This window comes from Balaenoptera physalus, assembly GCF_965194825.1.
Source record: "Balaenoptera physalus genome assembly, chromosome: 13".
Classification (NCBI taxonomy): domain Eukaryota; kingdom Metazoa; phylum Chordata; class Mammalia; order Artiodactyla; family Balaenopteridae; genus Balaenoptera; species Balaenoptera physalus.
The window spans coordinates 4,175,633-4,190,710 of NC_138892.1; the positions used below are offsets into that span (position 1 = coordinate 4,175,633).

The 15,078-nt window shown below is 41.0% G+C and overlaps 1 protein-coding gene across 1 annotated transcript in view; it reads right to left on the reverse strand.

Moving 5' to 3' along the window:
* The window catches only part of ATXN10 (ataxin 10), a 153,775-nt gene that overhangs the window by 89,957 nt on the left and 48,740 nt on the right, over positions 1-15,078 (reverse strand). The window contains exons 7-9 of the mRNA XM_082422439.1: positions 8,497-8,662; positions 1,937-2,045; positions 4-173 (exon numbers count right to left, since the gene is read on the reverse strand). Of these exons, the coding sequence (XP_082278565.1) occupies positions 4-173; positions 1,937-2,045; positions 8,497-8,662 (445 nt within the window). The remainder of the gene's footprint in view (positions 1-3; positions 174-1,936; positions 2,046-8,496; positions 8,663-15,078) is intronic.

Sequence of the window (15,078 nt, forward strand, 5' to 3'; positions counted from 1 at the left end):
TACCTTGTCTTGGTTATCTTTATTCTTGTAACACAGATTTCCAATCAGACGAATGAGATGAGACTTGAAGCCCTCAGCCATATTTGAGATGTCACCGTCTGCTTTTATGCAAGCACAGGTGCTGAAGATGTTTACGGTGTCACTGCCAGCTACATGAATCACTTGTAAAAGTTCTATGACAAAAACAATAAACTTCATTTTCCACAAAAAAATTTTTATTTTTACGTTTTGTACTAGATTCCCATAAATAAATCTAATATATTTTAATGGATTAAAATAAAATACAGGTAGAGTACCGAAAGCTTTCTTTAAAATAACAATTAGAAGGCTCTTCTGCTTTTGCTTTAGAATTTTTCATGGCTCTAGTTTTGCAGATAAGCCAAAATGATTACCCCCACCTGGACTTTCCACAAAGAAAAGTTAGCTAAAAATTTTCTACCATCTTTCCTAGTAAAAGGTTTCCAATTCCAACTTCTTTATGAAGGAACTCATGCGACAACTACAGTCAGCTAAGTCTAACCTGCAACACCTATCTGTAATGAGCCATATGACAAAAACCAAGAAGCATATTAATTTTTTTTTCTCATTGTCCAGATAATCAGAAGGCAGCATGTGTTCCCCATTAATCTATTTTGGCTACCCTCAGAAGAAATAACTTAACATTGTTATACTCTATGAAATGCTTGTAGGCAGCCTATGAAAGTAGACAATCTTCCAGAAGCTTTATTAAATGTTTTCACATTATCTCATTTAACACTCTCAATAAAGTTACTAAAAGGCAGGTCACTTTCCCAATTTTATAATGAAGAAATCGGGCTCAGAGAAGTAATTGGGCAGAGTTGGGCTGACAAGCCATGTTTGCCCTGGCTCCAAACACGTGCTTTTCCCACGATGATTCAGTTTCTCAGGTTTGTGATGCCTTATTTTAATTATCACTGGAAGCACCGCATTCAAAATAAAACACTGATATGCGATTCTAAATATCTCCTAAAGCTCACTGCTAACTCATCTATCCATCTAGACACCAATTCATCTTTCTTAGCATATGGGTCTCCAGAATAAGTATAATCTTTTTTTTAAAGAAAAAAATAGCAAACACTGAAGAGCAACCATAAGCATGGCTAAGCACAAGGAACAGGTTGTAGATGAATTATTTTGCAAACAGCTTTTTAGCAAAGATGGGAATATTTCAAGCAATGGCTTCTTGTTTAAAACAGTTTTCTCATAAGAACAGAATACATAATTATCAGTACTACGGGTAAAGCAATATTCTTCATGTTCCATAAGTGTAACTGGAAAAATTTACTAACAAATCTGGTAAAGCTATAGGAGCATGAAAATCGCCAACATCGTCGAAACCCCATCACTGTCATAACCCCCCCATCACTGTCGTAACTGCCCCCTCCATCATCACCATCACAACCACTACTGATGGAACACCCACTATGGGCACCCTGTGTAACAGGATTAATATCCTCATCAGCTGATTAGGCATCACAAACAGCAGGTAAGTGGCAAAAGCCTGAGCTGTTACCAAAACACTGTGATTCCTTTCAAGAAAAAATATTCCAAAAAATCTCAAAAATATACTAATACACTGAAAATTCAGGATCTGTGTTTGAACTTATACTACAGTATGACAAGTCAAAGATTTTTTAGTTAAAAATAACATGGGGACTTCCATGGTGGTCCAGCAGTTAAGACTCCACGCTCCCAATGCAGGGGGCCCAGGTTCAATCCCTGGTCAAGGAACTAGATCCCGCATGCATGCCACAATTAAAGATCCCTCATGCTGCAACCAAAGATCCCACACGCTGCAACCAAAGATCCCGCATGCTGCAGCTAAAGACCCGGCGCAGCCAAATAAATAAATAAATAAAACATATATAAATACATAAATAAATAAACAAAATAATATGTGCGATATTTCACTCACCAATCACTCTTTCCAGCAAGCCAGGAAAAACCTGTAGATAGCCGAGCAGGTCAGTATTAGCAGTCATTTCACAAAGGACATCAAGAAGCCTAATTGTAGCCAGTGCCTCCTAAAAGGAAAAGAAAATATGACTTTTAAGGCAAGCTAAATGATTTGACTATTATTAAGTAACTGTAGGAGAATGAAATATTACAAAAAATATTCAAGAGACAGTGCTTGTAGCATCTAAACAGAGAACCAGAACTATCAAGAACAAAACAGAAGTATTAAACATGTACAGGAATAATCGTTTTCACCAACAGCAGACATCTGCTATCAAGAATGCAAGATTATGTGTCATTATGTGTCTTCTTGGAGCAAAGAGTCAGAAAAGTTCTTATTCAAGCAAAAATACCTTCCAACAGTGGAATAAATGTTCAAAATTACTAGCTATGTACATAACATTTATGCAAATACTTTCTTTTTAAAGCGTTCCCAGCAAGCAAGTTCTACTTTAAAGATACAAATATCCCATGAAATACATTAATTTCTTGTCCACAGGAATCCTGTAAAATGCTGTGGTTGAAAGAACTTCAGTTGCAATAACTTGGATTATTTCTGGGTGAATATAAACCTATATGCAATATCTTGGTAGCTTAGAAAAGATACTTGAAAATGTTAGTTCACATAACTACTAAGTAATTTGTTATCAAATAGAGTACATGATCAAGAAACTACCAGCTACCAACTGCATGGCATTAGGTAGTCTAAATATAGTTTTAAAATGTAACTTTTGCACAGATTTTTTTACTTCATTTTTATAGTACACATTATTTGACAAAATGTGGTAAATAATATAAATTTAACCGTTTATTATCTCACATAATGTTCTTCAAAAGAAAAACAAGTTATTTCCTTTTTAAAATTCTAAATGTGTATTTATTATTCTCCAATTAGGAGACAGTATTTTTTTTTTTTAAAGATTTCTTTGATGCGGACCACTTTTAAAGTCTTTATTGAATTTGTTACAACATGCTCTATGTTTTGGTTTTTTGACCACGACGCATGTGGGATCTTAGCTCCCCGACCAGGGATCGAACCCACACCTCCTGCACTGGAACGCAAAGTCTTAACCACTGGACCGCCAGGTAAGTCCCCAGGAGATAATATTTTAATATAGTATTCTGAAATCTCAAATAGCAAGAAACACACATTTTTTTGTGTCTTTAATTTTGTTTAATAGCTTTCGCTTGCTAGTTTAAAAGTCAGGAGAAAATATCTAGATTAGAAGTCTGTTTAGAAGACTGGAGCAAATCCATTAACTTATTTAGCACAGCGTCTGCATCCTCTTTTATTAAATGAGTAGTTGCCCAGACGGTCAACTTCGGACACCGCTGCTCCTTCAAGAAATGGCTGATTGGCTACAGGTCTGGGGCAGAGCACATACGAGATGACCCTGGACACCCTGTCACACCAGCGAGCAAGGCAGCTGTCAGAGTCTCCTCGGATCACGTCAGAAGGAATCAGAAGCAACTTGAAGAGGCTCCCCCGGCCAGCAATGGCATGTGAAACCATTAGGAAGAATTACTGCTAACATGGACTGAAAACAAATCCAGTGGTTTACAAGCCATGACTTCATAATAACAAAGTAAAACTAAACAACTCACTCATCAACTTTGTATGATGCCATAAAACCAGCTCAATACTTTGAAGACGGGTAATCAAAGGGGGGGGGATCAACCATTTATTCTGTTTTTCTTAATCAAAATGAACCTTGCATAACCTAATAGTTTATTAGAAGTTTCTCTTTATAAAATATTCCAGCTAAAAAATGAAAAATGAATGATAGAGTCCAAATACCACCATTTCACAACCTGCAAAGAATTAACGGGGGCTTCCCTGGTGGCGCAGTGGTTGAGAATCTGCCTGCCAATGCAGGGGACACGGGTTCGAGCCCTGGTCTGGGAAGATCCCACATGCCACGGAGCAACTGGGCCCGTGAGCCACAATTACTGAGCCTGCGCGTCTGGAGCCTGTGCTCCGCAACAAGAGAGGCCGCGACGGTGAGAGGCCCGCGCACTGCGATGAAGAGTGGTCCCCACTTGCCGCAACTAGAGAAAGCCCTCGCACAGAAACGAAGACTCAACACAGTCATAAAATAAAATAAAATAAAAAAGAACGTGAATTTCTTTAAAAAAAAAAAAAAAAAAGCAAACTGGGCTATTCATTAAAAAAAAAAAAGAATTAATGGATCTAGGCAATAGTCATTAACAACTGCTAACATTACAAAGAGAGACAACCAGACATTATATGACTCTTGATGAAAGTACTTATCACCAACAATGAAATATACTAGAAAGAGGAAAAAAAAAAAAAAAAAAAGACCTAACCCAAATCCGAATAAGCCTCTGGAAGGAATTATCCTTCACAGGAAATGCAAGGAAAAGAGGGGGTATGTTAAACCCCACCATGGAGATATCCTCATCAAAAAGGAAACTGTAGGAAACTGTACAGGTTTCCAGTTCATTGTAGGAAACAATCCAGTTCAACAGAAAATGAGCAAAGGTGGAAAAAAAAGAGAGGAGGAGGAAGAGGAAAGGGGAACCTAGTCAAAGGAGATTTAAGATACAGCAGCCAATTGCAATGTATGCCCTTATATCCTGATTCAAAGAAATAAACTTGAAAAAGAATATTAGACAATGGGGAACATTTGAATACTGTTCATTTGATATTAAAATTTTATTAAGTTTTCAGATGTGTTAACTGTATTTTACTTATGTATGAAGACTCCTTATCTTTTAGAGACACACGTAAACTATTAACTGATGAACTATGTGGGAGCCCTCTTTGAATCGGGGGCAACTGGCATAAGAATGGGTGGGATTGTTGATGAAACAAGAATGGGGATGAAAAGGAAGTTCCAGGATAGAATATATAGTATATTGTGTCTCAAAAAAGCAACAAAATGTATAGGTGTGTATATACAAAAAACTTTCAGAGGGAAAAAAGTATACACTGATATATCTGTAGAAAATAGATGGGGGGGGATGGGTGAAAAAGAGGAGTTCTTAACCTTCTGTTTCACAGCATTTGGCTTGAATTATTTTTTCTTACAACAAAGAAAATATTTCATAGGAAAGGCAAGTTTCACTACAGCAAGTGACAAGACTGAGACTCAAGATAAAGCTAAACTGACTCTTCAATCTTAAAAAATAAGCATACTACAACTGACAAAAACACACCAAAAACTGGAAACAAGTAGTACGCCAAAATTTACCAAAGGACAGAAACAGGTATGTTAATATGAGAACCTAAGACTATTTGTATAAAGGAACACACGAATAAAACCTCAGAATTTTAAAGCCAAACAATTAAATAAATTTAAAAACTGATGCTATTAAAAACATCTATTTTCATTCTGATTTTTAGGTCATAGCATCATGAGAACTTTATTGGACGTCTTGTCCTAAAAATATCACAAATGGGTAAATGCAGTGGTTTGCTGGTAAACTGGCAGTGGATTCAGCAGTGAATGGTATAAACACTTCTACCGTGGCTGACTTCAAACTACCAAGCTCACAAATTTCTGCATATTACTTAATAACTGACTCTCAGAGGTTGGTAGAGGCCAGCTCCGATTCACTATGAGGTTTATGGTATATTTAATATTGAGGTACAGGTCCTTCTTAAATACTACTATGGCTTTTTTCTAAACTTCAACCTTAAAGGATACCATATATACATTAACAAGTACAAGTCATGAGTATATAGATCAATGAATTTTCAAAAAGTTAACTATTTGGGCTTTTCAAAAAAAAATAACTATCTACAATTTTCTATCTATTAATGCATAATAATTCCTCCCACCTTTAAAGAAAGAAGTGTGAAAAATATAACTTTTCCTAAACATAAAAAGTTACATCAGGTAACTTCTTGGTAAAATATTGAAATCATCTATACTTTGAATATAAGTGCCTTGAAAAAGTTCAAAGCTGTGATTTAACAAGTACTAAGTGTACTTCATTTTCTGTCTCCTGGAAAATTCCTTTTTGAAACTTCCTTGAAGCACAGCTCGCTGCTCCTCCTGCTGGAAACAGAGGCAACTCTATCTCCAGAAAGAGAAGCAGCCTACAAGTAAAGCTTTCTGCTACCACAGAAAGGAGAATTAAAATACTGACCTTACCGCGAGACCTGACATGGCCTCTCTGGTCCAGCACAGAAAATCAACAGCAAAGCAACCTTGAAGAAAGCATTTTCACAAAGAAGGAAACACCCTTACATGGCAGAGCAAGCATAAGCACGGCCTGTGTTGACCGCGGGAGTTCACAGGTCCGCAGCGCCACCCGCAGCCCTCCAGGAGATGCTGTGGGTCAGGGTCCACCTTCCCCACCTTCCCATCTGGAGACAGCAAGTGGACGGGCCTGTCAAAGGGCAGCCTGCTCTCCTATTCCCGCCTCTGTGCCCAAGTGATTACCTCTCTACTCACCACTCCTATCAGCACGGAAATAACCTCTGTGACGTTTTCGAACACACTGAAATCGACACTCGAGGTATAATTCACATGCAATAAAATATGTCCATCTGAAGAGTAGGGTTGTGTCGCTGTACACAGCTACGTATAACACTTCTATTACCCAAAACGTTCCCTCATGTCCCTCAACAATCAATTCCACCCCTCCACTTCCAGCCCGGGTGACAGCTGATCTGCTTTGTTACAATCGGTAAGTTTTGCCCGCTGTAGAATTTCAGAGATGGACGCCTGCAGTGTATTCTCTAGTCTATTTCCAATCTATGTTTGAGATTCATCTCTGTTGTTATACCAGAAGTGCATTTCTTTTTACTGCTGAGTAGTATTCCAGAGAAAGAACAATGCTAACTTTAAGACAGAAGGGAAGGAAGGAGCAGACAAAAATAAAGAGAATTCTTGAAGTAAAGAGGAGGGAAACAGAATTTCTGTAAGCTAGTGTCCATCTCCTTAGTAAAGAAAAGACCTAAATGATCTAGGGCAGGCTCGAGGAGAATTTTAAAATGTATGAAGACATAACTACAAAGACACAGACTACAGCACTAATTATAATAAACAGAAATAAGAACTCAAGTGTCCAATTACAGACAAATAATTATGGTAAATTCTTTACACAGAATGCTACACCGGCATTTTAAAAAGACATTCACTATGTATTGCTTGTTTGTGCACTCAGCAAATATCCACTAAAGTGCCTACTATGTACATAGTTCTTTGAACATAACAGTCAAAACTTTTGCCCTCATGCAACTAACTTACATTCAGGAGAAGAAAAAACAGGAACTTACAAATAGGTGGTACAGAATGATTTCATTTTTTAATTTATTTTATTTATTTATTTTTGGCTGCACTGGGTCTTCGCTGCTGCGCACGGGCTTTCTCTAGGTGTGGCGAGAGGGGGTTACCCTTTGTTGTGGTGCACGGGCTTCTCATTGCGGTGGCTTCTCTTGTTGAGGAGCACGGGCTCTAGGTGCATGGGCTTCAGTAGTTGTGGCACATGGGCTCAGTTGCTCCGCGGCATGTGGGATCTTCCCAGACCAGGGATCAAACCTGTGTCCCCTGCATTGGCAGGCGGATTCTTAACCACTGCGCCACCAGGGAAGCCCAGAATGATTTCATTTTTAATACATATATATATGTTTGTGTATGTGTGTATGTATGCATGCGTGTATTTGATGTTATTTGCCTAGAAAAATATATTAACTATTATTTTGTTAAGTCATTAACTCTGGATGGTAAGAATAAGGGCACTGTTCTCCCTTTTCTGTATTTTCGTAACTGTTCTAAAATAAGGATACTGTCTTAGCTCAGGCTCCTATGACAAAATACAATAGACAGGGTGGCTTATAAACAACAAACATTTATTTCTCACAGTTCTGGAGACTGGAAGCCCAAGATCAGGGTGCCAGCGTGGTTGGGTTCTGGGGAGGGGCCTCTTCTAGGCTTCAGATGGCCAACTTCTTGCTGTGCCCTTACATGGTGGAAGGGGTAAGGAATCTTTCTGGGGTGTCTTTTATAAGAGCACTAATTACATTCATGAGGGCCCTCACGACCTAATCACATCCCAAAGGCCCCTACATAGGAATATTAGAGAGGGAGTGCACCCACCAACATTCAGCAGATACGTTACTTATATAATTGTATGTATGTATGTATGTATGTATGGCTGCGTTGGGTCTTTGTTGCTGCGCGCGGGCTTTCTCTAATTGCGTTAAGCGGGGGCTACTCTTCGCTGCGGTGCGCGGGCTTCTTATTGCGGTGGCTTCTCTTGTTGTGGAGCACGGGCTCTAGGCACGTGGGCTTCAGTAGTTGTGGCACGTGGGCTTCAGTAGTTGCGGCTCGCGGGCTCTAGAGCGCAGGCTCAGTAGTTGTGGCGCACGGGTTTAGTTGCTCCGCGGCATGTGGGATCTTCCCTGACCAGGGCTCGAACCCGTGTCCCCTGCAGTGGCAGGCGGATGCTTAACCACTGCACCACCAGGGAAGTCCCTATGATAGTTTGTAAAGCTTCTGTCCCTAGAGGACCCGGCTGGGTCAGAAACTCTGTCTGCTCTCTTACCTCATCATCAGCATGCTGCGCAGAGGTCAGCTTCAGCACAGTCTTGCACTGATCCACAAAAGTGCTCGCAATCAACTCGGCATGGCTCAGAAACACGGGGATCTCATCCTTGCTCAGCGGCTCATCACCCATTATTTTGGCTATCATAAGGTCTAACAACGTGACCCTATAAAACATAAAAGATTTTTACATGAATATGCAATACTGAAATTGTATAATGCTAAAAACATTTACAGAGGCCATTTTAAGAGAATATTTTTATTTTTAAATTCCTTACTTGTTTATAATGTCTAGCTAGGGAAAACATATTTTTAGTGAATACAATTAATCTTCGTCAACTGCCTGTTTTTTAAAATCTTGATTTCTTTGATGTGACTTGGTTACAGAACCAAGCACCTTTTTATATCCATTAATTTCAGCACTGGAATAATTCTACATTTCAGAAATGTTGTCAAATTAAGTTTTATAGTATTTACATCTGCTATAACAATAGCAAAGTTAAGTGGGCTAACATTTATTCACTATTTACTACATAGCTAAACATTTTGCATACCTTTCCTCATTCAATCTACACAAAACCTTCATGAGGCAGATACCGTCAACAGCCCCAAGAGCAAAGGGGGAAATAAGGCCTAGTGAGGCTAATCAATTTACTTGCCAGTGTCACACATACTGAGCTGCCGTGGCAGGATTCAAACACAGGATTCAATCTCTGTCTCCTGGGCCAAATGCTTTACCCACTCATTCTACTTGTGAAGGTTGGGTTTTTTGTTTGTTTCATTATTTTACTTTACAAAAAACACAAATCTGAAGACCAAACTTAGGCCATTTTTACTTCAATATTTAAATTATCACTTAAATATTTCTATTCAACAATCTCTTTCCTTCTCCCAGGAAAAACAAATCATACACAGAACAATCTATCCAGCATAAATCAAGTAGGATGTTTCTCCAAATCACATTCTGATTGGGATTTTTTTCTGATATGCATAATTCTCATGTATTTCTATATCAGAAGTGATACAAATATCTAAAATGCTTAGCAAATGGGGGAAAATATACTTGCATTAGGCAGGGAGCATGTCTCACTAAGAGAAAAATAAGAGTTGGTTACTGCTTCAAGTAGAAAATAAAACGTGCTGAACTCTTCCTGTATTTTAGCCAAAGGCTGGCAAAGATCATCAGTCTGTTAATATCACCCACGGACCTCAGCGATTTTCAGAACTCCTAAAACTTCAGATTTCTTATAGAAATTATTAACCCAAAACAAAACAAACAAATAATCCCCTCGGCTGAGCACAGAAGAACAACAAGTAGTTCAGCACTGGGGTATGATTGTTTTCTCGAATGCACATACGATCTTTGAAGATGAACGGGGTGCTCTGGCCCAGAGCCAGGCCTTCCACCTTCCCTGAGCAGGACGATCCTCCGGGAATGCTAAGGAAGAGGCCACCTAGCGCGTATGACTCAAGAGGAACCCAAATGTCTGCTCTAAAAATATTCCTCGTAATGTGGCAGTTATTTCGAGGTCTAAGAAGTCGTGATCCCTGGCTTTAGGGAGTTCAGCACCCAGTGGACTGCTTCCCAAACCAGGGCGAAGAGGAAGGAGGAACAAGACAGGTCGTAACTGGGGGAAAGGACCAAACACCAGGCAGAGCTGGAGCGAGGAAGGAGCAGATCCCGAAGGAGTCAGGAGGGCTCAGGACAAAAGGTGGGCCACGGGGTGGTGGCGACCCAGGCTGTCCAGCAGCCACAGGAAGGCCCTGGGGTCCAAGGAGACCGGCTGACAGGGGGAGACGTGGGAGGTGGCCCCAAGAGGTAAGGTAAACGCAGACTCCCTGCCTGCTTTACACAGTCACCCAGGGGCAGTGCTTCCCTCAGACTTCTCCCTGGCTCAGGAGATGCACCTCTACACTCTGTTAGGTGATTACAAGATGGGAGATCTAAGGAGATGGGGAATGAGTGATTTGGAAGGAAAAAAGGGGAGAAAAAAATCAGAAATGAATCTTTAAAATATAAAAATACAAACCAAGCTTGGATATTACCTGAGAAAAAATTATACTTCATTAAATGATCGCACTTATATTAAGTCATCTGCCAATAAAAACTTTTACAGGCTCCCACTGTTAAGGAGAGGGTCCAAAAACTTTAGTCTGATATATGGGGCTCTCCCACCCAGAATCCCCACCTAACTCTCCAACTCCCTCTACTTCTAGCCACCATCAAAAACTATCCTTCTCAGGAATTCCCTGGCAGTCCAGTGGTTAGGACTCCGCGCTTTCAATGCCGAGGGCCCGGGTTCAATCCCTGGTTGGAGAACTAAGATCCCACAAGCCACACAGCGCGTCCAAGGAAAAGAAAAACAAAAACAAAAACAAAAACAAAACAAAAAATCCTTCTCATAAAATAAAGGGATCACACACAGGACATATAATTCAAGTAGGAAATTTTCTTTCAGAAGCATTTATTTTGATTGTGCATTTCATTTGTCATCCCCACTTCTATGCCAGAAAACATATGTGTACTGAAAAGTACTGCAGTCAGGGGAAATGGGGCATAATGTGGAATGTCTTACTTCTTCCAGTCTCGGGGGAACCACACTAAATACTTCCTTGAAAACATAACAGAACACAAGTGGTCTAACAAATCTATTCACTCAGGAGTGAAGGATGCAAAAGTAGAAAGACCCAGTCAGGGACTTCTCTGGTGGTCCAGTGGTAAAGAATCCACCTTCCAATGCAGGGGGACATGGGTTTGATCCCCGGTCAGGGAACTAAGATCCCACATGCTGTGGGGCATCTAAGCCCGTGCGCCACAACTACTGAGCCCAAGAGCCTCAACTAGAGAGCCCACGTGCTCTGAAGCCCGCATGCCACAACAAAAGATCCCGTGCCGCAACTAAGACCTGACGCAGCCAAAACTAACTAAATAAATAAATAATTTAACCGGGGGTGGGCGTGGGGGTGGGGGTGGGGGTGGGGGAACCAAACCCAGTCAAAGAGGTCAGAGACTAGCTGTCTAAAATTATTACACCTCAGTCTCACTTCCTTTAAACCAGAAATCATCACTTGAGCTGCCTCAGGCTCACCAGACACACCACTCAACTCAGAGTCACTCTATAATTTTAGCTCTCAATCACTGGCTGTCATTCTACTTCTAATTCACTTCTGATTGAACAGTTACATACCCTGTCCTCAAAATGATGATTCCTGTTTCATAAAAAAACTGACAGCAATGTACACGTGAAGGACTTTAGGAGAAAATTCTATAGCAAGATTCATATTTTAAAGTTATGCTTAAATTGATGCAGTCTACAATTTCAAAAGCCATGCTTGCACCATCTTGAAACAGGTAAGTTTTTTATGAGAGTGAAGAGCAAAGGCGGAGGGGGAAAGAATGAGAGAGGGAGTTTCATGAGCGTTCTAGGGCAGGAAATAATATCCTATAATTCTGGAAATGAAATATCTGTAATTCAAAGACTGACATCTCCAACAAATTCTGAATTTATATTTGAACTACTCCACCTGTATAATTTGTTGAATGGCATGCCACAAAGGCCAAAACTTTTATTAACGTGGAAAACAGGCTAACCAAGATACAGGCAGACAGCTGTTGCTGAATTAATCTCCTTAGTCCCTTCATAAATTACAGATATAAGAAGTTAGTGCGTTACAGGGAAAATGATCAGTGATTTGGCATCAGACAGACAGAGTTCAAATACCACCTCTGCTACCTTTGTAACCCAGGGCAAATACCTAAATGGCAAGAATAACACCTATTTCACAAGGTCTTTTTGAGGATTAAATGACAATGGCTGTATGTTGCCTTCATACATAACAGTGATGCTACCTGGAGGAAAAAGTCAAGATCATCAGAGGAGAAGCAGTAGTAACAGCAGAAATATGGAAGCAGAAGCGGCCACTCACAGTTACTGAGTGATGATTACATGCCAGCACTCAGAGCTTTATATACATTTCAGTTAGTAACCACGACAGTTTCAGGGGGTGCCTACCATTATTATCCTCATTTTACAGATGAAACAGAGTTCCACAAAGTAACTTACCCGAAGCAGCGAGTGGCACAACTAGCCTCTGCTCTTGAGTACTACGCTATACAAATTATAAACCTGAACACTACAGAAGCTGGTTTCCAAGAGCAGCTAGTTTAATTCAATATTACTCCAATTCGCTGGGAAGGGGGACAAGAAAATTGTATAAACACAGGCTCTCATTTCTGCTGAATCATACCATGTGAATTGATTTTGACCCTGTATCCAAAATATCTTCACCAAGTAATCTGCCCAAATAAACTACCAGGGTGAAGGAGTCAACTAACTGTGACAACTAAGAGAACCAGCACAAGAAAAGAGCTTCCGAACTCACGTGGCGCTTCCCCTCCCACCACTAAGGGCGGGTGGGCACTGTGCACCCTGGGCCCCCAGGGACCGCCAGTAGGTGCTTAATGAATACAGTGCTTGTTTTGCTGACTGAGCCTCCAGCGTTTTAAATCTAACAGCCCCAACCCGACCGGATACTCTAATTCAGCAGGTTGGGGCCACAGCCTGGGCTTGCCTCAGGAGCCTCTGGTGTGTGTTCCCAGCTGAGACGCCACAAAGGCCCCCCAGAAATCTCCAGTGCGGTCCCTCATCTGAAGCACAGAACACAGAAAATGTCCTGACTGTCTACTCGGTACTCACAGGGTGGTGTGTAGCACCATTCCAGGTGCAAGGGGAGAAGCTAATTCGTTATACATCCCTGTTGAGAAAAGCGTATCTTTTCAATCCTGTTATTCTGTCAACGTTCCACTCTGAACAAAGAATTATCTGTCACTGCCCCAAACGAGTCAACAGGGAACCCAGCAGCCTCGACTTTGCCGCAGACCTCTGAGCGCTCCTGCCAAGACCCCATCCCCTCCTCCTACCCAAGCAAAGACAAGTAAGCAGACTCAGCAGTTCCCACAGTGAGCTCCACCGGAACCGGCCAAGACCCACGAGGTCCATGGCAGCACACCACCTCCTCTTGGCTGACGGAGCCATCTGCTGTCTACAGTATCAACAGAGACAGCAGCTTACAGACAGGCTTCAGTAAGTGTTTGATATTAGTAGAGTTTTCCATTCCAATACTGTTCCAGTACTGATTCTGGTGGGTGTTAAGAATAGAGAACTCACAAGATTCAGTTTCTGTCCTTGAAGAATAAATATTCTAGCAGAAAAGCAAATCATCATGATAAACGTGCAGATGAGGATGCAAAGAACTTTGCCTGGGAAAGTCAGGAGAGCCAACAGAAAGCAGGCAGTATCTGAAAAGGGCCAACAGAGCATGAGTGTGTATTCACCAGAAGGAGAGAGGGTAGTCAGGACATTTCGGGCAGAGAAAAGGACACACGCAAAAGCACGAAGCCAAACAGAAAGCCTGGAAAACTGAGAGGAGTTCTGTGTGGCTACAGTGTGGTGACTGGGGGAGAGAATGAGAAGGAGCTGGAAATGAAGCTACGTTTAAAAAGGGCCTTGAACGCCACACCATGGAATCTAACTGCATCCTGTAACAAGTTATATACGCCACTAAACGGCAGGGCAAGACCCACGCAGGCAGTTCAGTAGATGACAGAGGAGAAGAGAAAAACAAAAATTAGAACAATCAGTATTGTTCACAGCAGTATTATTCACAGTAGCTGAAAGGTGGAAGCAACCCAGTTGTCCATCGATGGACGACTAAATAAGCAAAATGTGACATATGTCAATACATACGGTGGAATATTATTCAGCCTTAGGAAGGAAGGAAATTCTGACATGTGCTACAACATGGACTAACCTTAAGGACGCTGTGCTAAGTGAAATAAGCCAGTCACGAAAGGACAAGTACTGTGTGATTCCACTTACGTGAGGTGCAGGTGACCCTGAACAACATGGACTTGAACTGTGTGGGTCCACGTGTATGTGGAATTTTTTCAATAAACAGGCACTACAGTGCTACACGATCTGCCGTTGGCTGAATCCGAGGGCACAGAGGACCCTCGGATGCGGAGGTCGACTGTAAGTTACATTTGGGTTTCTGACTGCGCTGGTGTTCGGTGCCTCTGAGCCCTGCATTGTTCAAGGATCAACTGTACTTAGGGGAGTCAAGTTCATAGAGACAGAAAGTAGAATGGTGGTTGCCAGGGGCTGGGGGAGGGGGAAATGCGGGTAGTTGTTTAATGGGTATAGTTTCAATTTTACAAGATGAAAAAGTTCTGGAGATTGGTTGCACAACAATGTGAATACACTTAAACTACTGAACTGTACGTTTTAAAAAGGTTACGATGGTAAATTCTATATTATGTGTATTTTATCACAGTTTTTAAACAGGCTGTAGCCAAAGTCCAGTCAAAGGTGACATGTAAACCAGAGCTGCAACAAGCGAGTGAATTCACAACATACTAAGGTGATATACTCGGTAAGGCTTACTGACCAGTGTAAAGCGGAAAGTGGAGGAGGAGGTGGGGATAACTCTGACGTTTCCAATCCAGTAGGTGATGTTACATTAATGAATATACTAGATAAAACTTTTCATGAGTAAGAAAAATTCATTCGTCTACACAAGCTTT